We start from the raw sequence: 27,495 nt of genomic DNA, 5'->3' as shown, positions 1-27,495 counted from the left end.
CAAAATAGCTGTAGATAAACCCAGGAACTATATGAAAAAAAAACTATAAAACTCTTCACAAAAATAAAGTTAGATCTAATCAACTGGAAAAATTTGAATTGGTCATGGGTAGGCCAAGCCTTACAATTCGACCCAAATCTATTTATTTAGGGCTATACCAATCAAAAAATAATCAAAAATTATTTTATAGACCTAGAAAAAATTATAATAAATTTCATCTGGAAGAACAAAGGTTCAAGGATATAAAAGGAATACATTTTTTAAAATGTAAAAGAAGGTAGTCTAGGGGTAGCTGGTGGCGTAGTGGATAAAGCACCGGCCTTGGAGTCAGGAGTACCTGGGTTCAAATCCGGTCTCAGTCACTTAATAATTACCTAGCTGTGTGGCCTTGGGCAAGCCACTTAACCCCATATGCCTTGCAAAAAATCCTAAAAACAAAAACAAAAATAAGAAGGTAGTCTAGCCATAATAGATCTAAAACTATTATAAAGTGGTAGTTGGCAAAAGTCATCTGGAACTGGCTAAGAAATGAGTTGTGGATCAATGAAATAGATTAGGTGCTAACTACTCCATTGTAAATGTCATTTCAATTTAGTATATGATAAATGCAAAACCAGAAGCTTTGGAAACAAAAACTTACTATTTGACAAAAACTGGAAAACAATATGTCAAAAACAGGTATCGACCAACATCTCACATTATGTACTTTCATAAAGTAGAAATGGGGAGATGATTTATACATCATGTTGATACCATAAACAAATTAAGAGAGCAAGCAATAGTTTATCAGATTTATTAAGAGAAAAATTTAAGACCTAAGAACATTGTAAAGAGCATTACATTAAAATTAAAAGTTGTTTGCACAAACAAAACAATGCAGTCCAAATTATAAGAAGTACAAAAAGGGGGGGAAATTTTGCATTAAATCTCTCTGATAAAAGGCCATATTTCTCAAATACAGAGAAAACATGTTCATTTGATAAATGGTCAAAGAATATGAATAGGCAGTTTTCAGACAATCAAAACTATCCATAGTCATATAAAAATGATCTAAATCTCTATTGATCAGAGAAATGCAAATTAAAATAACTAAGGTACCAACTCACACCTATCAAAATGGCAAATAAGACAAAACTGGAAAATGGTGGATGATGGAGGGCATGTGAGTAAACTGGAACACTAATGCACTGTTAGGGAAGTTGTTGACTAATCCAATCATTCATGTGAGTAATAAGGAACCATTTCACAAGTCATACAATTATGCATACCCTTTGATCCATCAATGCCACTGGGGGGTGGCTAGGTGGCACAGTGGATAGAGCACTGACCTTGGAGTCAGGAGTACCTGAGTTCAAATCCAGCCTCAGACACTTAATAATTACCTAGCCATGTGGCCTTGGGCAAGCCACTTAACCCCATTGCCTTGCAAAAACTAAAAAATAAAACAACAACAACAACAAAAAACATCAATGCCACTGCTCACTCTATATCCCCCAAATATCCAAAAATAGAAAAAAGGAAACAGGACATATTTGTTCAAAAATATAATCCCAAAGGAATAATGATGAAGCCTGATATCCAGAGAAAGAACTGATATTGATTTTTAAAAAATGAAGAATTCTATTTTTACTTTGTTTTTTTTCTTTGAGTCTTTAGGTACAAAATGACTACTATGGAAATGTTTTGCAAAACTACACTTATATAACCTTTATCTAATTGTTTACCATCTCAGGTAGTTGAAAGAGCCACAAGAGAAGCAAGGCTAGTATTTGGAACTCAAAACTTGCAGTTAAAATGTTAAAAAAGAAATATATTTTAATTTTCTTTTTCTAAAATTGTTTCTTTTCCACAGAAAAAAAATGTAACTTTGGAAGAAGACACTGTCATTGATGAAGCTTTAATTGTGGAAATTCTCTTGAGACCCAGGTACACTAATATATTATTAGTAGGATGATAATGGTAGACTATCCTTAGGAATCGACATAGCAGTATCCTAGTTAAGTTATACAAATGGCATTGTAACCCTCATCTGTTTCTGTTTTTCCTTCAATGGAAATATGCCAAATGGATTTAATTATGCAAACAAGTCAAAAGAGAGGTTATGTTCAAATAACATTTCTCAGAGCATTCCTATTAATTTGCCTGAAATGTCTAATAGTTGAGGTTGACTAATTCTAAATTGACTGCAGAAAAAAATAAAGCCAAGAAATAAAATTTATCTGTAAAAGGAATAGGAAAATTCTAAAATATCTCTGAATTAATGTGAGCACAAAAAAATAGAACCCAATAAAAAGTATATTCAGCAATTTAGTAACCACCAAGGGAACATAAATAATTTGAGTTAAAAGGGAAATAATAGACAGAGTGATTTTTTTTAAATATTAAAGGAGATACATAAAAAAGTGATAGAAAATTGTCAATATTGTTTATCAACTTCAAGGAATATAATCCAATATACTTTATGTACTCAATTATCAGCATAAGAATTGGAATAGAAGCCAAGACTTTTGACCCAATTCAGCATTCTCCACAGTTAAAATACATTATTGCTTTTGTTTTCCAGAGAAAAAATTTTAGAAAAACCATTACTGGAAAGAACAAAAAATCTGGAAGTAACAAACTTGTTGGAAGCAATCAAAGAAATAGAGGCAACGATGGGAAAGTCAGACTCAGAAGTATGTTTTCGATTTATATTACACAAAGCTTTATTCAGGAACTATTTATGTACACTCTCCCAAAAACTATAGTATGTGGTGAGAAGGACATAAAAAAATAATAAAATCAAGACCTCATTCCTGGGTGTGAAGGCATTTTCATGGGAAATCCAATATCTAAAAATGTTGTTGCAGATAGACAATGCTGCTCCTCTATTGGAAGAGTTTTGAATTAGGGAAAATTTTTTTAAATATGCATATATATATATATATATATATATATATATATATATATATATATATATATATACACACATATGCCCAGACACACCAGATTATGCATACATATATACATAAAAGGTTCATAACACAATTCAGCAAAGCCTGTCAATATGATTGAATGTGAAGTAATATGCTGTGTCAAGTTTCTGTGTCCAAAGGCCTGTCAATAGAGGGAAGTTTTTCTAAAACTATGAATGAGAGAATAGCAATCTTTAAGTGTTGCTTTCATTTCCATTCATGTTAGCTATAGCGGATTTTTTTCTTTATCTTCTTCTGCATCAGTTCATAAATGTTTACCTAAATGTTCTGAAATCAATGATTTTGTCACTCTCCAAAGTAACCAATGATTTCTTCTGCACCAAAATAACAGATTTTCCCAGTTCTTATCTTTCCTGATCTCACTACAACATTTGACACACCATGGATCATCCTATTCTCTTGGATAGGTTTTCCTTCATAGGTTATTGTGATGCTGTTGCCACTAGGGGCTTCTCCTATGTATTTTGTCTGTCCACCCGAGTCTCCTTTTGTATGATCTACATTCAAACTATGACCTACTCAACATGAATAGGTGTGTTCCCCCAAATGGGAGAACTCATCACTCTTAACTTCTCCCTTCATACTACTTTGCTTGGTATACTTGCTAACTTCTGGGAGTTTAAGGAATCTTCATTCCATGTAAACAATTTCTTTCCAAACCTTATCATTTATATCTCTTCAGCATTTCTCTAATTTATCCCTTTTCCTTTCCATTCAATCAACACTTTGTTGCAGGCCCTTTCCATCTCATCCCCAGATGATTGCAAGAGCCTCTCCCTTCCTCAAATCTTACAATGCTTCAATCCTTCCAATCCCACATACCACAGTGATCTTTTGAAAACTCAGATCTGACCAGAGTTTTGCTCTAGTCCTTAAAATCTAGATACTCCTAGATTAAGTATATGATACTGTCTGTGGTTTTAATAGTTCCTCACCTTTACAACCTTTTTATTTCCCTGATGTTTTACTTCCCTACAAAACCAAAGCCCCAGGGGTTTCTTGTACTTCCTCAAACATTATTTTCCATGTCCCAACTCCATGTTTTCTCAATCCCTTGTTACTTTTGTCTGGAATGGAATGTTCTCTCTATTCACATCAACTTCCTGGCTTTCACATCCTACAAGAAGTAAAATCTACCTTCTGAAAGAGCTTTTTCATAGTGAGCCTTTTTCTTTTCATAATTACCATTTCATAATCACTTTTTTAATAACCTTCTGAGATTATTTTCCATTTATACTTCATTTATTCACTATGTACAGTTCTTGAGGTGTTGTGTTCCAATTGAATGGGAACTCTTTGAAGGTAGGCAACTATATATTTTGTCTTTCATTGTAATACTAGAGTTCATCACAATTTCTAATGCAAAATAAATTCTTCTTGATTATCTAAACATAGCACCTTATATACATTACCTAGGATTTGTTCAATTAATCTCTGATCAAAACATATCCACTTGGAAACCTGCCAGGAAAATTTGGTTATATGCAAGCAACAATCTCACTTTTCCTTGATTTGAAAATATAGATATAGTAATGGGATCAAAAATTCAAAGGTCATTTTCATGACCTTAGTAATTCCAGATGTTTTCCTTCTTACTTCCTCCAATTATATTGAAACAGAGTCCCTTCTTGTAGCATCCCAGCATATCTGTTCCCATGTGTTATCATTTTTACTATGATTTGGATGAAGTGAAAATCTAGTTGGTTTTATTGACATTTACCTTCTTTTTTGTGATCTAGTGTATTTTTTCATAGGGTTTTCATAGGGTTGATTATAGTTTAATTATTTTTTGGAAAAACCACTTGTTTATATTGTAATTTGATAATTCTTTATATATCCTAAATAATACTTTTTATAATTTATTTATACATTACTAAGATAGTCTTGTTATAAGAGTGAGCATAATCCCCCCCTGCCCCCACAGAAATAAAAAACCTCATGAGAAATAAAGTGAAAGAAAGAGATAAAAGATTTGCTTCAGTCTGTGTTCCAAACTATCAGCTCTGTCTCTGGGGTAGATCACATTCTTTATCATAAGTCCATCAGTATTTTTCCACAGTTGCTGTTGCTGCTTGTAATTCCCTCCATCCATTTCTTCCCACTACGAATTATTATATTTTCTCTCTCCTTTGACTCTATCCCTGGTCAAAAGTGTGCTCTGGGGCAGCTGAGTGGCGCAGTGGACAGAGCACCAGCTCTGGGGCATCCCACCCCAGAGACCCAGCAACTACCTAGCCTTGTGGTCCCAGACAGGCAACCCAATCCCACCACCTTGCAAAAAGCAAAAAACAAAATGTGTTATATCTGACTATCATCTCCCATGATCTACCCTCTCCTCTATCCCCTACATACCCCCTCCCTTTCCCCTCTCCCCTTTATCTCCCTTCTACACTTCTATGCCCTATTAAGGATGTATGTTGTTTCCTTTCTGATCCATTTCCAATGAGAATGAAGGTTCTCTTATTCCCCCTCACCTTTTCCCCTTCCAAGCTGTTGTAAAAGTTATTTCTTGACTCTTACATGAAATATCTTAGTCTATTCTACCTCTCCTTTCTTTTCTTCCAGTACATTTCCTTTTCAATTGACTGCATTTTTAAAATATATTAAACCTTCAAATTCAACTCTCTCCTGTGTCTCAACTATAAAAGCTCCTTCTAACTGCTCTAATAAACTAGAAGGTTCATATGAGTATTATCAGTATCATCTTCCCATGCAGGAATACACACCCAATTCATCATCATCATTACATCCCTCATAATTTACCTTTCTTGTCCACCCTCTCTATGTTTTGCCTGAGTCCTGTATTTGAAGATCAAACTTTCTCTTCGGCTCTGGCCATTTCAACAAGAACATTTGAAATTCCCCTGTTTCATGGAAAGTCCATCTTTTCCCCTGGAAGAAGATGTTCAGTTTTGCTGGGTAGTTGATTCTCTGTTGCATTCCAAGCTCTTTTGTCTTCCAGAATATCATATTCCAAGCCATAAAAACCCTTAATGTGGATATTGCTAAGTCTTGTGTAATCCTGATTGTAGCACCACAATATTTGAATTGCTTTGTTCTGGCTATTTGTAATATTTTCTCTTTGACTTGGGAGTTCTGGAAATTGGCTAAAGTATTCCTGGGAGTTATTTTTAGTTTTGGATCTCAGAAGATCAGTGCATTCTCTCATTTTCTATTTTGCCCTCTGCTTCTAGGATATCAGGACCATTTGCCTGTAGAAATTCTTTCAACATGAACCAAGGCTCTTTTCCTGATCATGACTTTCAGGTAGCCCAATAATTTTTAAATCCTCTTCTGGATCTATTTTCCAGATTCATTGTTTTTTCAATAAAATATTTCATGTTTTCTTCCAGTTTTTCATCCTTTGGATATTGTTTTATTGTGTCTTGATTCCTCACAAAGTCATCAGCTTCCTTTAGCTCCATTCTACATTTGAAGGATTTGTTTTCTTCAGAGAGCTTTCTTATCGCCTTTTCCATCTGACCAATTCTTCTTTTTAAGGTATTTTTCTCCTCATTAACTTTTTGAATTATTTTTTTTTCATTTGATCTAAACTAGTTTTTAGGATGTTATTTTCTTTGGCATTTTTTTGGATCTCCTTGACTAAGCTGTTGATGTGTTTTTCATGTTTTTCCTACATCTCGCTCATTTCTATTCTCAGTTTTTTCTCTACCTCCTTTACTTAATGTTTTGAGCTCTGAAATATCCTGAGACCAACTTCTATATTTTTTGCAGGATTTACTTCCTCATCTTCTGATAGTGTGTTTTGGACCTCAATGCAACCAAAGTAATTGTCTATGGTCAGGGTCCTTTTTATCTGTTTACTCATTTCCCCAGCCTGTGCCTGGTTTTGGGGTGTTTCCTGAGCTTTTGAGTATTATTGGGATACCCCTCCTCCCTGAGAACCTCAGTATGTGAAGCTCTGACTGCTCTCCTGGTCTGCGAATGACTACAAGCACACTCCTCTGGGGTCCCAGACTGAGACCAGGGTCTGAATATGGACAAAGTCCCAGAGTCCTGTCCCAGAGAAGAGGAGAGAGCTCAACAGTCTCCCCCCACCCCCCTTACCTTGCATGGGCTGAGCAGCATAGCTGCTCTAGAAGCAGCTGCCCTGCAGCTCTGCAGGCCTGCTTTCCTTTCCTTGGATCTGGGCTGCACTGAAGGCTGCAGCTATACTGATGGCTGTGGCTGTGCTGAGGGCCACACTGGTTCCCAGTCTCTTTGACAGATGTTTCCTCACTGATCTTCTAAGTTATGTTTGGTGTTTCCTGGGTTGGCAGGTCAGGAAACTGCTTCTGCTGCTGGGAACCAGGGCTCTCCAGGACCCAAACCTCCAGATACCCAGTGGGCTATTCCTGAAAGACTGGAGCTCCTTCCTACCAGCGTGATAGTCCTGGCTGTGCTGTCGCCTTCTCTACCCCTGTGGAACAGAGCTTTCCCACTATCTTCCAGGTTATCTTGGGCTGGAGAATTGCCTGGCTGGATCTTTCTGTGGGTTCTGTCTCTCAAAAATTTAGTTAGAGCCATAATTTTAAGGGTTTTGAAATATTTTGGAGAGAGTTTCTAGGAAAGGCTGTTCTCATGCTGCCATCTTGGCTCTGCCCCCCATAATAATATTTTAAACTGAGAGAATTAATATCAAGACTTTTTCTACCAAATGTTATTTCTTTTTTTAAGTTGTATTAATTGATTTTCTTCACACAAAAGCTTGCTGGTGGGTAGTGTAGTCAAAATAATCTATTTTTTTTCCTAACATGGTCTCTTTTCTTTCTTTGGTTGTAAATTTTCCCCACAATCATATCACAGAAAGGAACTTTCTTCTTTTTCATAGGATATTGAAAAATCCTTTCTTAAGCTAAAACTAACTTAAATTGTTAAACTGTCTCTTGGACTATTCTTTGGGCTTTCAAACCATTTAATGACAATCTTGATAACACTACTTTATCTATGAGGGCTTCTTTCCTAGGTCATGAAAAGTAAATTGACCAAATAGAAATGAAAACTTCGGAGATAGCAATCAAATTAAAAATTAGAAACCATCTATTTCAATTTCCAGAACCAAGGTAACTATTTTGATCAATATGGATTCTCATTCTGACTTACTTTATTCCATGCCAAAGACAACAGAGCTAGTTTATTTAGTATTTATTATGAATTCCTAATTGGAGACAGAAAGAATAGGTAATAGTAGGTAATAGTCATCTGGATACTTCATCTTGGAAAGGTTTTTGTTTTTTAAACCTAGAAACACTTTTATATTGCTAGGAGAGACAGAGAGAAAAAAGCTGTTGGCTATGAGTGGAGTCACAGAGGTAGTCAGAATAGACCAAATATAATCTCAGTCAAATGGATTGGGAGTGGCTAAAATGGATGTTAACTAGACCTAATGAAGTATGGGTTTTAGATAGGAAGAGCAAGAAAACCAAAGCAATAACAGCTGTTAATGTTGGGATGATGAAGTTGATCTTATAAATGAAAATATTAAGAAAAAAGATTTTTTAAAAGATAGTTATGTAATGCTAGGAAAAATGATCTTCAGTTTGGGGATGTGATATCTTCAGAAAAATCATGTTGGATATTGATCATGACTTTCCTTCTCATTGAGTTCACTTTCCACCTAAATCATGATGCTTTTCAGAAATTTATGATGGTTTGAATTTTTAAAGTTGTAAACAACATGACACCTTAGGAAAATAGGAACATCTCTCTCCATATCTAGGTTTTCTGATACTTCTGCAGGATTTCTCAAAGAGTTCTCACTTAAAGAGTGAGTGATTCTACTATCATACCAGAAAGTGTTCTATGAACATTAAGATCCTAGCCAATCCTGTATTTTTATACTGGCAATGCATTCTATTTGTCTAGAGAAATGAAATGTGCTTTCTGGGCCTGCCATACATAGATTAAGTACAACACTATGATGCCAGTCTGCAACCCTACAGCAATAACTTGACCTTACTTGTCTTTTCCAAATTGTCTCCTGCATTGTTTTCACTATCACAACAACTTCTGCATCTCTCCCTGTGGAATATCGGATCTCTCATCTCCCATTCTGCAAATATTGTCCTTCCTTGAAGGAATACTCCAAACTTTCCATGAAGACTCCTTGTAGTCATTTCTATTTCTACAGTTACACAATTCTGAGTAATTAAACTGGTTTCTTTTTAATGGTTTGTCTTCATTTCTTCCACTTCGTGTTTGGGTTATATGTTCCTGAAAGGCAGGTTACCATGACTTTGATGTTTTCTCAACTCTACAATAACTCAAGAGACCACATACATGTAAATTGGTCTTGATGGGATGAATTGTAATGTGGCCATTGAGGAGAAGACTTAGAAATCTAAATTGCAAAAGTCAGAAAAATAATACTTATTTGAATAATTGGAAAAGGCAATAACCAGATTTTTTTGAAAATTTGTAGCTAGCAGAAGATGAAAAAATTCAACAAAAAGAAGGAAAAAAAGACATTGAAGGAACTAAGAAGAACTCAGAACTGCAGATGATAAAAGCACCTAAAATACTATTAAAAAGCAAAATTTTTCCAGCTGAGGTAAGTTAGAATGATCATGTGCTTAGCTGATTTGGAGATTAAGGAATACTTGGCTCAGTTTAATGGTGAAGGAGAGACATCAGAGACATTAAGACTGATAACAGGTAAATTGAGAATTGATGTTTATATGTATTGTATTTAGCAATGGGGCAAATATATGGTTATTGATATATTTAAGGTCCACTAGTAGAAAATGGAATGGTTAATATGAAATATATTGAAGGAAACATTTTAAAAGTTTCTTCAGATACCAAAGTGATTTTCAAATTAACACATAAAAAATGGTCTTCCTTAAGGAAGCCCTTTAGGTTATTAATCTCTTGCAAGTATATTCTATTAAATATTTCCCTTAGAAAAATTGCTTTTTGCAATTTTGGGAATTAGTTTCTTTCTCTTATTTTCTATTCTGCTCCCTTATTTCTTCCTTGCTCTTTTATTTCCTTTAATTTTTCTTTCACTATCCAATTGCTTCTTTTTGTTCTTCCCATTTCTCTTTCTTATCTTCATTATCTTTTTTCTTTTTTATGTGGAGAGAGAAGCAGGAGAAATGAATGGTTTCATAAGAGAGGCAAATTAGATGACAAACCAAATTTTAGCCTAGGATTTCATAAGATTTTAAAAATCTAGAACTATGCTTTCACACATATAAGACAATTATAAAGCAGGGGATAATCTGAGAGAAATTAGGAAGTAGGAACCGGAGCATCTTCATATAAATATATAGATATATAGATTTATCTATATAGAGATGCATAACATATATATTCACACATATACATATATTCATACACATACATATATATTCACATGCATATATTCATATATATGTCCTCACACACCTAAACCCTTCCATATATACATATGTTTACTTGCATACAAATAGACACACATAAACATATGTAGAGATAAATATGCATTTGAATGTGTATATATGTGTATGTAAGTATATATATACATATATATATATATATATGTATATATGTATGTATGATCCATGCAGCTTTCTTCTCTTTCCATGGTAACTTAAGAGTCGTTGCTTATAAAACTTGTCGATAATCCCACTAGCTTTAGTAATTGACTACACCAAAGCTGAGAGACCTCCAAAACATCCTATGATCACCTGCTGCCAAACACAAAAATCTTTTTTCTTCTGACAGAGCATACTTCAGCTTCTGCCAGAAAATGGACAGTTATGTTGCAGGGTCCTATTAAGTCATAAAATAGACCATTACCTTATTTAAAAGGTCCAAATTTTAAGCAGATTTCTGTTCAAAAGTAGGAAAAAGACCCATGTTTTCTATAGCATTTACTCATACCTCCTACTTGCACCATCTGGAGATATTCATTAAAAATGCCTAATTTCTGATCCCCATGGCATTTTCAGGTATCTGCAATAACAAATTTTCTACCCTAGTCTTCATTTCATCATATTCATATTTTTTTTCTTTTCTGGCCACCCACTTTTAATTAACCCTCATTCCAGTTTGCTGTGATGCTGTTGCCTTCAATTCTGTCATTCAATGTATTAGGGTTCTATGTTTCAAATCATCAGTAATTCTGAAATGCATTCTTTTTGTCTCATTTCAAAATATTAATAAAAATATGGGAAAGGTCTTTTCCAAATGCAAAGTCATATAAGTTTTGAACCAAATATCATAAAGGAACAACTGTTAAAAGTCATATTTATTTTAAAAAAGTTTTTTAATACACCCAAATATAAACACAAATATGTATGGTCTATATTAATTTGGAAATGAAGCTCTGTCTTTTCTCTAGCCTACAATACTTTGCCTACTGCTAGGAACTACTTATAACTATGCCTTTTTTTTTATATCTTTGCAAGGCAAACGGGGATAAGTGGCTTACCCAAGGCCACACAGCTAGGTAATTATTAAGTGTCTGAGACTGGATTTGAACTCAGGTACAACTGACTCCAGGGCCAGTGCTCTATCCACTGTGCCACCTAGCCACCCCATAACTATGCCTTTTAACTAGGAAATTACAAATTATCAAAATGAAGGATGACAAAAAACCTTGTTCTATAATTCATAAACATATAAACCTTTTATTTTAGAACTTTTCAATAAACATGATTTAATTGTCAATGCCCCATCAAAATAAACTGAGTTACTCAGATAATCAGCTTCTACTGGTAAACTGCTATATGGTTTTTCATATATATTTTTCATATATTTGCATATATATATATATATATATATATATATATATATATATGGTTTTTCAAAGAGTAAAACATTCTCTATAGGATAGAACAGTGTTGGAAACCTAAGTTTCAATGCTAAGGGTGTATGATAATTTTTTTAATTCAGTAATAAATATCTCAAAATACTAATTTTTTCATCATTGGAAGAATATGTATTTTATTTTACCTCTTATTTTCAAAAGGTTCTTTTTTGTTGTTGGTTCTGTATAAATTTAGCTTCAACAGTTAAGAGAAAGCTAACAAATTTAGATTTGATGTTCACCTTAAATTTGCATTTATCAATTGTCTGAATATTCGATCTGCTCTTCGAAAAGTCTGGGTGGGTAGCAGATAAAGGTGGAACTCCTAAAGTACATAGTCTTCATAGAATGTATATATCTATATATTTTCACAGAAAGAAATCCTTGAAAATGTCTATATATTTATCATACAGTTCTATATAATGAGATTTATGGATACCTTTTCAAGGGTAGAGAAGGGGGGCAGAGTCAGAGATCTTTATAACATTCTATAAAATATATTTATGAATTATGGAGTGAGTTTTTTGTCATCATTCATTTTGATGATTTATAAGTTCTTAATTAAAAGGCATGGTTTAAAGCAGCTCTTAATAACAGAAGTATTGTAGGATAGAGAGAAGACAGCTTCATTTCCAAATTAATATAAACCATGCATGTGTGTGTGTGTTTATCTTTGGTGTAAATATTATGTACATGGACATGTACACATGTAAATTTTGTGTGTGTCATCTATATGTGTATGCATAAACATATATTACCTGTGTATATTTCTAGATTTATTGATTTGAAATATAAATCATTCTTCTCTTTGTTCCACCACAGACCTGCTCCTTTCAGGAACTACTTGTAACCATGTTTGCACATGAGACACTAAATAAATATAAACATACATATGTGTACTATGCACATATGTATACTATATATATATATGTGTATGTATGTGTATTTAACAGAAGTGAAAATCTGTTCATCATACCCACACCCTAATTTCATTGATAAAGAAAAAAACAAATTCCTGTTATAAAATATATTTTCAATCTAAAGAAGGTCTTGCATCATCTATGTACAAAGATAATGTCCAAGTCTAAATCAATCTTAATCTGAATAAATCAACTCTTTTATCCTAAATATATTTCTCAAATTATGATTGCTTACTGTGATCAAAATAGCTAAATTTTTCTAAACTTTTTTGCCTTCATTTTTTTTCTTTCTTTTTTTTTTAGTTTTTTTTTTTTTTTTGCAAGGCAATGGGGTTAAGTGGCTTGCCCTAGACCACACAGCTAGGTAATTATTAAGTGTCTGAGGCCGAATTTGAACTCAGGTACTCCTGACTCCAGGGCCGGTGCTTTATCCACTGCGCCACCTAACCACACCCTTGCCTTCATTTCTAATTGCTTCTAAGAGTAGGGGACCAGTTGAAACTACATCAATGTTTTTCCATCTACCCTCCATTATTTGTTGTTTTCCTTGTCAGTTTTGCCAATATGATATATCAGAGTTTTAAAATGTACTTTTCTCTATTTAAAGCATTTATGGTTATTTTTTCATGTTTACTTTTTAAAGTAGCTTTTGACTCTCCTATGTTTGCATATCAAAATTTCTTTTCATCAGGTATATTTGGAAGTCCTCTATATAAAAAAATTGTGTTTTCCCTTTAAAGTTTTGCAAAAAGTTATTCTTAATTATAACCCTAATATTTTGTCTTCTGCATTAGAGGGTTCCAAGTAGTTTATATTTTTATATAGAGCAAGCTGTTAAATTGCAAGTGAGTCTGCCTATTGAATTTTCTTGAATTTTTTTCCTTTGATACTATTTGCAACACTTTATTTTTAAATTTGGGAACTCTGGGTACTGGCTAAAATTTTCCTAGGACCTCTTTGGGCATCTAAATGGTCCAGGAGTCAGGAGGACAGGAGTTCAAATCCATTCTCAAACATTTGCTAGCTATGTGACCTTGGGCAAGTCACTTGACCCTGATTGCTTTGCCATCCAGGGCTATCTCCAGACATCCTGATTCTTATCTGGCCACTGGACCCAGATGACTCTGGAGAAGAAAGTGAGAGAGACTGGGTGACTTAGTACAATACCCCCTCACTCAAATCCAAATTGCGTTCTTGTCATGGCATCACCTCCCTGATGTTATGATCTTCTTCAAGAATGAAGAACAAACATTCATTCATTCCTAGGACCGCTCATGTTTGTGGTAAATTTCAAGGTATTATTAAGTGAATTCTTTCTAATATCAACTTTTCCTCCATTATATTTATATATTCCCACTGGTTTTAGGAGAGGTGTAGGCAGTTGTATAAATTCTTAAAATAAGATGTCAAGGCACTTTTGTTAATGTTGTTCAAGAGATTCTTAAATTACCTTAATCTGATTTTCAGGTCAGGCATTTTTGCTCTGTGGAGATACATTTTACACACACATACATGAATACACATATATTATATATATTTTATTTTATGACATGAGAAATGTTTGAGAGTTTATATAATTTAATCATTTTATTAATAAAGTCAGCAGGTTATTAATAAAAAGGTGATTATTTGGTCATCTCTTTTAGGTGAAAGACAATCATGGTGGCAGGGCATATAGTACATACATACATATATATCTTCCAATAAAGAGTTGATATCACCCATCATCATGTCACCCTTGGATAGAGAAAATATTTTGATACTGGACCATTCCCAGCTATACCATTCTGTCCCCAAGCTTTAATTATCTAGGCAAGAGGATTTTCCTTCATCCAAGCTTGAGCAGAACACAAAGGACTTCCCCACCCTATATTTGGATGGGTTCTGACCAAGATGAAGGAGACTGACTGCTATATCATTATCAGTAAAGTCCTGAAAAAAAAACCAACTTAAAGTCACGATTTTGGAAGGTGGGGGAGGACTAGATTTCTATAAGATATTGGTTATTAATAATCATTTCTCAAAATGGTTAAATTCTGTTTTAATATTTCATATTGTCTTTTGGACTCGAATATTTCACTTTAGGTCATTCTAATTTCTCAGAACTTTTTTTTTCCTGTGCAGTACCTCTTGTTGCATGCATTTTTAACTTTCTTTCTAAATCATCTCATATGCAGACTTTCTGGTAATTCTGCAGGATTTCTCAAAGAGTACAGATAGGGAGTCTGCCATTACATCAGAAAGTGTTCTGGGTCATTAGGATCCTAGTCAATCTTATGCTTATAAATTGACAATGCATCTTATTTGTCTAAGGAAATGAAATATAGTTTCTGGGCCTTCCACAAACTGAGTTCAACAGGTATTTCTTACCATAATGCCATTTTGCTTACCTAGTACTACAATAACTTGGTCTTTCTTGCCTTTTCCAAATTGCCCCCTATACTTTTTTTCACTGTCATACATACACTTGGTACTCTCTCCCTGAAATAGCAGAATCCTTATCTCATTTTTTGCAAATCTTGTCCTTTCTGGAAAAGAAATTCCAAATGCTTCATGAAGGTTCTCTGATATATCTTCATGGTCACTTCTTTTTGATTTTGAGGCAATTAAATTTAATGTTTGTCTTCATTTCTTTCACTTCATGGTTGGGTTATATGTTCCTGAAAGGTGGTGTTTTCATATCTTTGAAGTTTTCTCAAATCCTCCACAGTAACTGAAAAGGCAACTTGTATGTGAATGAATTGTAATGGTGGTTATTCAGGGGTAGACAATGCAGAATGGAGTGGTATATTGCAAACTCAAAAATCTAAATTGTAATAGTAATTATAAAAAATTAATTGAATTAATTGAAAAAAGAAGTACCAAATTTCTTTTGAAATTTTTAGTTAATAGAAATGGAAGAAAAACAAAAAAGAAGAAAACAAAGACATTGAAGGAACTGAGGTGAAGTCAGGACTGCAGATGAAGAGAATGAAAGAAGAAGAATCCTTATAACAGTATTAGAACAACTCTTAAAGTTCAGGTTAGTCTGAATGATCATATACTTAGCTTATGTGAAAATTTAAGAATACTTAAATATCTCAAGAGCAGCCTAAGGGTAAAAATAGAGAGACATCAGGGACATCAGAACTGATGATAATTAAATTGAGACTGGGCAAGTATATGGATTGTGTCCAGAAATGGTGGTAAAAATACATTTATTGACAAATTAATGACTTAGTGGTTGAAACTAGAATAACTAACATGAAATATATTGAGGGAAATATTTTTAAGTTACTCAAATCATATCTTAAAGTGATTTTCAAACGAGCACATAAATAAAGGTCTTCCTTAAGGAAAACTTTTGGGTTATTAATCTCTCATAAGTAAATTTTGTCATGTACTTCCCTTAGAGAAATAGTTCTTTCCAAATTTGAGAAATGGTTCCCTTCACTTATTTTCTATCCCTTCTACTTAATACTTAATACTTAATCTTTCTTTCCTCCTCTTTTCCCTCTTTCACTTTTCCTTTCCCTTTCTTGTTACCTATTTCTTGTTCTTCCTGTTTTTCCTTTTTATATTTATCTATCATTTTATTTATGAGGAAAGAGAAAGCCAGAGAAATAAATAGGCCCATAGAAGAGCCAGATATCAAGATAAGAGAACACACTTTAGTCAAAGATTTAATAAGAAGAACATGGTACTATGCTTCCATACTTTATAGGATCATGAGAAAGCAGGATTGTTGGAGAGGAGTTAGGAAGTTTGCAACACGTATGTACATTTGTTTCTGTGTATTGTATATAGGTATATATGTATTATATATATATATATACATATATATATATATATATATATATATATATATATCCTGTGCATATTGTGTAAATATGTATATGTGCATATTACACACACTTGTGTGTGTGTGTATATAGCCTATGCTGCTTCCTCCTTTTTCTATGGTAACATAAGACTTTTTGCTTATTAAACTTTTCTATACTTCCTTTCTCATTGGTAATTGATTACATCAAAGCTGAGCTTTGGAGAGATGTTTAAACATCCTATGACCACTTTGAAAATAGAGTTTACTTCTATATAAAATGCAAATCCTTCAAATGATGAAAAATTAGGAGCACTCTGAGATTTGGTACTGAATTAAAAAAAATTATAGCATATACCCTTACCATTGAAGCTTACATACATTTAACTTTCTTAGGTGTTCAACATTGTTCTATCTTTCAGAGATTGTTTTATTCTTTGAAAAATAATAAAACAGTTTACAAATAGAAACTGGTAGCCTGTTGAACCCAGTTATTTTGTTTAGGCTTCAAAAATTGAATCATGTTTATTGAAGCATTCTGTCATAAATGATCTTAATAAATTTTAGAATCTTTTTCTATCTTTTTTTTACATTGTTAATAACTTTTTGTGGTCATTTAAAATTCTTTGATTGTTTATTTTTAAAAATTTACTTCTTTATTTATACATTACTAAAATAGTCTTGTTGTAAGAATAAACATTATCCCCCCCCCTTCTCCCACAAAGCTTTTTTGTATGCTTCAATGGTAAGGGTATATGCTATAATTTTTTTTTAATTCAGTAACAAATCTCAGAGTGCTCCTAATTTTTCATCATTGGAAAGATTTTCATTTTATATAGAAGAAGTAAACTCTATTTTTTCAAAGGGTTCTTCTTTGTTGCTGGTACTAAAAGTTTAGCCTCAGTAGTTAAGCGAAAACTAGCAAATTTAGACTTGACTTGCTCCTTAAATTTGCATTTATCAATTATTAGACTATTCAGGTTGTCCTTTGAAAAAATTGGATGGGTAGTAACTTAATGTGGGATGTAGAAATATAGATTTCAATAATTATGTTCATAAGTTTTTCAAAGAAAGGAACTCTTGAAAATGTATGGCTATCATTCAGTTATGTGTGTTAAGGTTTGTGAATACTATAAACTTTTTTTCTAGTTTAGAGAAGATGGCCAAACTCAGAAATATTTCTGATGTTCTAAAAAAAATCTGTTAAATTAATTATAGGAGATTTTTTAAACATTATTCATCTTGAAGATTTGTAATTTCTTAAAACATGTGATTGCATGCATGTCTTATAAGTAGCAGAAGCATGATACAGAGAGAAGAAAGAGTCCCACTTCCATTAAATAAATACAAACTCATTTATGTGTGTGCTTGTGTGTAACATACATAAACATAAATGTGTATATACATATGTGAATATTTGTTTAGCAGAAATGAAAATCTGTAAATACCACATCCTTCCCTAATTCTACTGATCAAAAAAAGAAAAATCAAATCCCTGTCTAAACAATTTCCTACACCATCTATGTTCAAAGATAATGTCTCAATTTTAATTGATTTCAATCTGAATCAATCAACTCTCTTATCCCGAGCATGTTTCATCAGGAGACCCCTGGAATTATGGTTGTGCTAAATTTTTCAAAAAAAATGTTTCCATTTCTTCATAGCTTTCAGATTGACCAGTATGACCGGAAAGGACAATGATAGTACTGGAAGGGATGTGGGAAATCTGGGACACTAATACATTATTGGTGGAGTTGTAAACATCCAACCCTTCTGGAGAGCCATTTGGAACTCTGCCCAAAGGGCAACAAAAATGTGCACACCCTTTGATCCAGCAATACCACTACTGGATCTATTTCCTTAAGAGATCATGAAATAGGGTAAAAATATCACTTGTACAAAAATATTCATAGTAGCTCTGTTTGTGGTGGCAAAGTATTGAAAATAAAGGGAATGTCCATCAGTTGGGGAAAGGCTAAACATATTGTGGCATATGTTTATTATGGAACACTATTGTTCTATTAGAAACAAGGAAGGATGGGAATTCAGAGAAGCCTGGAAGGATTTATATGAACTGATGCTGAGTGAGGTGAGCAGAACCAGAAGAACATTGTACACTGTAATAGCAACATGGGGGTGATGATCAGGCTTAATGGACTCACTCATTTCATCAGTGCAACAATCAGCCACAATTTTAGAGTAACTGCGATGGAGAATACCATTTGTATCCAAAGAAAAAATTGTGGAGTTTAAACACAGACCAAAGGCTATTACTTTCAATTTTTAAAAAATTTATCTTGTGTATTATATAATTTTCATTTTTTCCTTAAGGATATGATTTTTCTCTCAACACATTCAATTTTGATCAATGTATAGCATGGAAACAATGTAAAGACTATCAGTCTGCCTGGGGGGTGTAGGGAGGGAAGCAAGGTTGGGGGGGAGATTGTAAAATCCAAAAATAAATAATTTAATAAAAATTTTCCCATCATTCCATATTGCTTCTGAGAACTGGGTGCCCATCTTCTTGAAAGTCCATGTATCTTGCCCTCTAATATTGTTCTTTCTTGTCAGCTTTCCCAGCCAATATAATGAATAGATCATGAAATCTTAGATTTTTTTAAATTTACTTTTCTCTCATTATTGATTTAGAGAAATTTTGCATGATACTTTCATGTTTACTGCTGATGTATTTTGTGACCCTCCTAAGTTTGCACTTCAAAATTTCTTTGTACTGGTCTTTTCATCAGGTATGTTTGGAAAGCATCTATTTCATTAAAGATTCATGTTTTACCTTTTAGGCACTCAGTTTTGCTAAATAAATTATTTTTCACTATAATCCTAATACTTTATCTTCTATAGTAGCAGATTCTAAACAATTTACTATTCCATAGAGCAAGCTCTACATTTTCTTTCTTAAATTTTTCCTTTGATGCTGTTCGCAAGATTATTGTATTTAAAAAACAAAACAAAGCTTAAAGGCTATGGATATTAGCTAAAGTTCTAGGACCTCTCTTATTTTTGTTGGCTTTAAAGGTGTTTATGAATTTATTCTTTCTATTTTTCACTATCCTGACTGGTTCTGAGAGAACAAGGCAATTGTAGGAAGGTCATGAACTAAGATGTCAAATCTAGTTGTTGTAGTTGTTTGTTTTTTGTTGTTTATGACTTTCTGGTAGGCAAGAGATTCTTATATTATTTTCAGGTAAGGTATTTTTGCTCTTGCATATATGCTTATATTTTATGACTTTAGAAATGTATAAAAGACTTAGCTTGTGTATAATTTAATCATTTTGTTTAAAAGGTCAGCAGGTTACTAATAAAAGGATGGTTATTTAGTCATCTCTTTTAGATGAAAGTCAGTAATGGTGTTGGGGTTCACAGTTTATATAACCTTCCTTCCCTTCTTTTTCCCCTTTTTTCCCCACTCCCCTTCCCTTTCTCCATCCCCCCTTTTCCCCTTTTAATACTTGAAAGGTTAGATGTTTTATAAGTTAACTGAGTATGTGTAGGTTGACTTTAAGCCAAGTCTCATGAGAAGAAGATTCAGATGTTTCTCCTCTGCTCCCTTCTTCCCCTCTATTACCATAGGGTTTTTGTATCTCTTAGTGGAATGAGATTTACCTCATTCAATCCCCTACCTACTCCTGTCTCTTTCCTGTCCCCCTTTTTAAGGAGGTAGTGTTTTTAGATCATTCTATCTAAGTCATAGAAAAATCTGAGTGTCTGTCCCTTCTAGTTCAGTATATTCTATCGAATAGAGTCAAAATTCCTGAGAGTTATTAGAGTCTTTCTCCCAAGTGGGGTTAAAGCCAGTTACATCCCATTAGATAGCAGTCTCATGGATAGGTCATGAATGTCCATCATTTCTGGCTAGGTGTATTCTCTCTGTTAGAGTTGCAATTCTCAAGATTTATGAGAATCTTTTTTCCCCCATGCTGGGATATAGCCAGTTTCAACTTACTGGATTGCATTTTTTTTCCTTTTACTGCCCCCCCTTTTTTTTATCCTTTTCATGTGTCTCTTGCACCTCCTGTTTGATGTCCAAATTTTCTGTTTAGCTCTGGCCTTTTCATCAGAATTTTTTGGAATTCTTCCACTTCATTAAATGTCCATCATTTCCCCTAGAAGAGAAGGCTCAGCTTTGCGGGAAAGTAGATTCTTGGCTGCATTCCAAGCTCCCTTGCTCTTTGAAATATCTCATTCCAGGCCCTTCGATCCCTTAAAGTTGATGCAGCCAGGTCCTGCATGATCCTTACTGTGGCTCCTTGATATTTAAATTGTTTCTTTCTGGCTGCTTGCAGGATATTCTTTTTTATTTGATTATTCTGGAATTTTTGCCACAACATTCCTTGGTGTTTTCATTTTAGGAATTTTTCTATTGGGGATCCATGTACTCTTTCAATAACTACTTCACCCTCTGATTCCATGATATCAGGGCAGTTTTCCATCATTAGATCCTGTAATATTACATCCAGGCTTTTTTTCTCTTCAATATTTTCAGGAAGTCCTATAATTTTCAGGTTGCCCCTCCTCAATCTATTCTCGAGTTCAGTGGTTTTGTTGATGTGGTATTTTACATTTTCTTCTATTTTTTCAATTTTTGATTTTGTTTAACTGACTCTTGATGTCTCATGGAGTCATTAGTTTCTGTAGACTACAATTTTTTTTTCAGGGAGAAGTTTTCTTCATTTACTTTTTGCAATTCCTTTTCCAATTAGTCAGTTCTACTTTTGAAAGAGCTTTCCATTTGACCAATTGAAGTTTTGAGAGAATTATGTTCTTTTGGCATTTGCTCATTTGAGGATCTGAGAAAATTATTCTCATTTTGTATCGGTCCAATTGATGATCTGAGAGATTTATTCTCCTTTTGTATTTGTCCAGTTATAGTTTCTAAGGTTTTGTTTTCTTGTTGCAAGGTATTGATTATCTCTCCCAAATTTTTAAGCTCCTTCCTTATTTCTTCAAGGAAGTCTTTCTGTGCTGAAGACCAGATTGTATTCTCCTCAGAGGTTCCAGGTCTCTCTGAGTTAGGGTCTTTCCCTTCCAAGAATTTTTCTATGGGTCCACCTTTCCGCTGACCCTTCTTCATTTTGCTAAGACCTGGAGTTGGGGAGGGACTGGTTCATGGGGCTTAGGATTGCTAAAAGCTTTACTCACTGAGTGCAATTTCTCTGGCTGGCCAGTAGGAGGTGCTGGTTGCTTTCTTTGGAGTGTCTGTGATCTTGATTGAGGCCTTCTCTCTTTGCCTGAAGGGAGGGGTTGGAGGTATTGAATTCTTTTGCCTTCAATCAATGGTGGGCTTTACCCTGGCCTGAGGTCATTCCTCAGCTGGCCTGTTTCTTCTGCTCACACACCTGGGCCTGAGGCAGAAGTAGTTTGCATTTGTTTGTTTGGGAGGAGGTCTGAGTTGTAATGGGACCAGAGGAGCCCAGGAATGGTGTGTCTTCAGCTTTCCTGCACCAGAACTCTCCCCCCAGCCCTGTCTGCAAGCTCCCAGGGGACAGCACCAACACCAGCACCTCTGCTCCCCAGATGACCCAAAGCCCTGCCGTCCAGCCCCACCACCGATCAAGCAAGTCTGGCTCTCAGGCCCTCAGACTCCTGGTTCCAATTCAGCTGTTAATCTGGTTGATCCGGGGCTGATCCTCCCTCTGAACCCAGACTCACCCGCCCGAATTTGGCCAAAGCTGCTGCCAGAGACAAATACTCAGGGTAGATGTTCTTTCTCCTGGCTTTTCTTTCTGGGTTTTGTGGGTCAGATTTCTTTTAAGAGGTTTGTTTCATGTGATAGATGGGTAAAGATCAGGAGACTTCAGAACTGTGCCTGTCTTCTCTCCTCATCTTGGCCGAAAGTCATATCTTACATAATCTGGAAGATTATATTAAGGACTGATACCATCATGTCATCCTTGGACAGAGAAAATGATTTCTATAGCAGAAAGTTTCCACCTATACAGATCATCCTTTGCCTTGGGCTATCTAGGTACAAGGATCTTTCTCCATTCAAACTTGAATAGAACACAAAGGGCTTCTCACCCTAGATTAACTTCCTTATGAGGTTGATGGGGTCTGAGGAAGATGGAGGAGACTCAATGCTATCCTTTTATTAAACCTAAAAGTCAAGACTTTGTGGGGGGGGCTAAATCTCCACAAGACACTGGTTATTAATAATCATTTCTCAAAATTTTAAAATTTTGTTTTTATATTTCACATTGTCTCAAGTACTTCAGTGCAGGCTGTTCTAATCTGCAGCACTCTTTTTTTCTTGTAACATGGTGTACCTCTTGTTCCATGCATTTTAATTCTCTTTCTAAATCTTTGTTTCACATCCCTCTTTTCTTTTATTTTCCTTTAGCACATTGACTTGATTTTTAGAATAATTCTAGGTCTTCAAAAGGAAAAAAAAGAAAAAATAAATTCATGTCATTTTATGACCAAACTATGTTTTTCTTTATTCTTTTTTTTGCAAGGCAATGGGGTTAAGTGACTTGCCCAAGGGCACACAGCTAGATAATTAAGTGTCTGAGACTGGATTTGAACTCAGTTCCTCCTAACTCCAGGGCTGACGCTCTAATCACTGAACCACCTAGCTGCTCTTTTCTTTAATCTTTGTACACATTTTAAAATTATTTTTCCCTCCCTGGGTTTTTTCCTTGAGTATTCCTGTCAATATAGTAGACCCTTGAAGTGGCATTCTTTATTGACTTATTACAAATCTCTACCCTTCTAGCCTGATTGCAGAGAATATGTTATGGGCATGCTGTGTGCATTTTGGGGGATGATGTCTGATCCAGCTTTGACCTCTGGAGTCCTTTTCCTGTTTTACTGGGCTTTGAATGAGTGTTATAATATTTGAGGTTTTCAGAAATAGCTTAGGGTAGAGACCCCTAGTCTTTCAGGATTTCCAAATATTCTGATTCAGACAAAGCATTATCAACCTAAGTGGAACACTGGCCTCTAAGCTGTGGGTTCTGAAGCAGACTAAAGGCAGGAGAGTCAGGACACAAACAGAAGTTTAATTTCAGAGTGAATAAAAATGGCATTTACAAAATGGAAGTCCCATCCCTCACCTAAGAAGGAGAGACCTGGCCACTTATGTACATAAAAGTAATTAGATCACAAGACTATCATTCTTAGGTTTTAAGATAGTTCTCATGGGTGTCATTTCAAGGGACGAAGCAGACATTCTTGTTTCCTATGGGAAGTCATTGACTTGAGAGTTGTGATAGCTCTAAAGATGAATAAAACCAGAACTTTGTGATGGGAACACGAGTATAGTGTCTGACAATCAAGGAACAAGGATTGTGAATATGTGATGGATGGCCCTGGGAAATAGGGAGAACTAAATCCCTCAGTGAACACCTGATGCTAATCAAAGCAATAATCTTTGTCAAAATATGATATCATCCAGACCAAAAGGATTATTGTTATGCCAAGCTGAAGGCACAATTTGATTGTTGGACCTCAACTCTGGAAAATAGGGAATCTCCAAAATATTTTGACATTTCCCATTTTGGCCAATGGGAGATAGTCTAAAAGAACCTCTACATTTATGACCAATAAAGGAGAGGCAGATATATGTCAAGGAATATTGCTCAATATTCCTCAATGGGATCTATAATGCAAGTGTGCTCAGGTACATTGATAGCCAATATACAATGGAGGAAAGGTAGGGGCAAGAATGACAGAAAATTCCAACATACTCTAGAATCATAAAGGCAGAAATAATAAATCCATCCATGGAATAAAAATTACATGTGATAAAGGATCATGGAAAGATAAACCAAAAATACATTGAAAACTAAATAACCTAATTTTAAAGGATGAGTGGCTCAAGCAACAAATCAAAGAAATAATCAACAATCTCATCTAAAACAATGAAATGATGAGACATAATACTGAAACTTAGAATAGGTAATAAACAACCTTTCTTTTTGGATGATAAGATGGTATACTTAGAGAACTCTGGAAGTAGTAGGATATAAAATAAAGCTACATAATCATCAAAACTTCTATATATTACCGATAAAACCCACTAGCCAGAGATAGAAAGATAAACTTCATTTAAAGCAATTGTACACAGCATAAAACACTTGGAAATCTACCTCCCAAGACAAACCCAGATACTATATGAACATAATTAGAAAACATTTTTTACACAAAATGTTATCTAAACAATTGGAAAAATGTCAGTTGCTCATGGGTAGGCTAAGCTAATACTATAAAAATGAGAATTCTATCTAAATTAAACTCTTAATCAGTGTCATAAGAATCAATGTACCAAAAAGTTATTTTACAGAGCTAGGAAAAATAGTAATAAAATTACTCTGGAGGACAAAACATCAAGAATATTAAGGGAATTAATGAAAAAAATTGAAAAGAAAGTTGACCTAGTTCTAAAAAGTGCCAGTCATCAAAACTTTCTGGTAGTGGCTAAGAAGTAGAGAAATGGATAAGTGGAATAGAATATGGACAAAAGTAGTAAATGATTATAGTAATCTATTTTTTGATAAACCCAAAGACTTCAGCTTCTGACATAAGAACTCACTATTTGACAAAAACTGCTAGAAGACTGGAAAATAGTTTGGCAAAAATGAGGCACAGATCAGCATCTCACAGCTTATAACAAAACAAGAACAGAATGAGTACAGGAAAACAAGGAACAGTGATAATTGTCAGATCTATGGAGAAAAAGAGAAGTGTATAACCAAACAAGAGAAAGAGAACATTATTAATTACAAAATGGTTAATTTTGATTTTAGGAATGCAGAAATCTAGGAAACAATTTTCACAGCTAGTGTCTCTGATAAAGAACTCATTTCTAAAATTATATAAAAAATGGGAGTCAAATTTACAAGAATACAAGAATTCTCCAATTGATAGTCAAAGGATATGATCAGGCACTTTTCAGATGAAGAAGCTTATCTACAGTCATATAAAAATGCTTTAAATTATCATTGAATAAAGAAATGCAAATTAATACAATCTGAAGTACTATCTCACCCCTCTCTGATTAGCTAAAATTACAACAACAAAAAAGGAAAATGATCATGGAAAGGATGTAGGAAAAGTGGGACATTAATGCACTTTTGTTGGAGTTGTGAATTCATCCAACCATTTTGGAGAACAATTTGGAACCACCAAAAGACAATAAAACTGTGCATACCCTTTGATCCAGCAATAGCACTATTAGTTCTATATCCCAAAGAAATAAAAGGAGAGAAAAACCCACACGTACAAAAACACAGCAGTTATTTTTGTAGGGGCTAAAGATTGGAAACTTAGCAGATGTCCACAAACCATGGAATGGATGAAAAAAATTATTGGATATGAATGCAATGAAGTACTATTATTCTGTAAGAAATTATGAACAGTCTGACTTGATCAAGGACAATTCTAAAAGATCTGTTTTTTCTTTTCTTATTTTTTTCTTTCTTATTTTTTATCCTCTTAGTTCTAATTCTTTCACAACATAGTAATACAGAAAAATGTTAAACATGATTGTTCATGTACACCCTATATCAGATTGCTTGTTAGCTTGAAGAAAGGGGAGGGAAGGGATGTTGGTAGAAAAATGTGGAAGTTAAAAGTTTGTAAAAGGATGAAGGTATCTCTACTTGTAACTGGAAAAAATTTTTTTGAAAAAGAAGTTATATCAAAAATTCTCCAGTATTTCTCCATGCTATTCCAATTTGAATGATATTAAATTAACAAATAAAATACCTATCCTAGCTGTTTGACAGACAACCTTCCCATAAAATTTACTCCTAAATGAAGCTTCTATCCTTCTGTGGCTTTCCTGAACCCTTGTTTTGTATTAGGAAGCCTAAAACTTTGTAAATTGGTAAAGGCTTTAGAGTTTTAAGCCTAAGGAAATGTCTAAAAGAATCTTGTTAATTTGGGGTTGGGCTGATTGAATTATTTTTATTGCTTTCTTAAAACTGTTGATTAATGGAGAGGGGGTTGCAAATATTTCCTTGAAAGGGATCCGGAGGGTTAGTACTAGAAGGAACTATGGAGGTCATCTTTTTTTGTAGCCGTCATTTTTAATTAATATGAATGAGGCACACAAAGAATCAATTATATAGCAAGCTCAGCATGGAGTGGGAGACTCCAGGGCTTTTGGCTCCTCATACAGAGCTCTTGATACTACATCATGCATGCTACTAATATGTTTATAAAGTTTATGACTGCTAATAAATGGGATAATTTGCAGCGTTTTACTCACTGAATTCTTCATATTTCTAGATAATGTGACAAGATATCATCTTGGCAACTTTCACTACTGATGAAGCCTGAAAGATACCAGAAAGATACCTGCAACCATATTTTTTTTTTTAGTAATTGGATAACAAAAAGAAAACTGAATAAAATCCTGCCTTGTTTTAGTTGTTTAATTCCCATCTGGGTTTTCTTTTCTCTTTTTCTTAGAGTCCTTTTAGTCTTTTCTAAAGATTTTTCCATATTCCAGATAATCCTTAATTAGGTCATAGAGTAGTATAGAGTTCTGAGTCAAAGAACTTGGGTTAAAATTCTGACTCTCCCACTTTTACCTGTTTGCTGTAGGGAAGAGACTTAGTTTTTTCTTGGCCTCAGTTTCCTCATTTTAAATAGTAGAGAATAGGACTGGAATGATGGCCAGCATCTGAACCTGACTTTACTATTTTCTGGCAAGGCATAGGTTAAGGGCAAGCAGACAAACCTACTGTGGTTGTGTGAAGGCTTGATTCATCAGAAACTTAGTGGGACATTTTAAAGTGCTATCCACCTGGGGGATCAATATGTAAGAATTTACCAGGGGAAGAAGGAAATCATTCACTGGCATGGAAACATACATAAACAGATTTTTAATGTATAGGTTTCCCTATCTTATAGGAAATAGAGTACATAAAATTATTTGGTTCAAGGATATAATGTGGTCAGACCAAATTGCTAACTTAAGCCTTTAACTGTTTTCTAAAATAGACTCTCTTTCTTCACCTTGGATGGGTCCCTGATAAGGGA

The 27,495-nt window shown here is 34.2% G+C and overlaps 1 protein-coding gene across 8 annotated transcripts in view; it reads left to right on the top strand.

Annotated features, from left to right (window-relative positions):
• The window catches only part of LOC141522195 (uncharacterized), a 112,431-nt gene extending 85,543 nt beyond the window's left edge, over positions 1–26,888 (top strand). For all 8 annotated transcript variants that reach the window (XM_074235459.1, XM_074235398.1, XM_074235432.1 and 5 more), the window contains 5 exons: positions 1,853–1,926; positions 2,564–2,675; positions 9,397–9,525; positions 15,575–15,711; positions 26,740–26,888. In XM_074235459.1, coding sequence (XP_074091560.1) covers positions 1,853–1,926; positions 2,564–2,675; positions 9,397–9,525; positions 15,575–15,622 — 363 coding nt within the window. In that variant the 3' untranslated portion in view covers positions 15,623–15,711; positions 26,740–26,888. The remainder of the gene's footprint in view (positions 1–1,852; positions 1,927–2,563; positions 2,676–9,396; positions 9,526–15,574; positions 15,712–26,739) is intronic.
• Positions 26,889–27,495: the final 607 nt, after the last annotated feature.

The sequence above is a fragment of the Macrotis lagotis genome, chromosome 1, assembly GCF_037893015.1.
Source record: "Macrotis lagotis isolate mMagLag1 chromosome 1, bilby.v1.9.chrom.fasta, whole genome shotgun sequence".
In the NCBI taxonomy this organism is placed as follows: Eukaryota; Metazoa; Chordata; class Mammalia; order Peramelemorphia; family Peramelidae; genus Macrotis; species Macrotis lagotis.
Note: the sequence above shows the minus strand (reverse complement) of the source record. Positions and strands in the feature narration are given on the sequence as shown.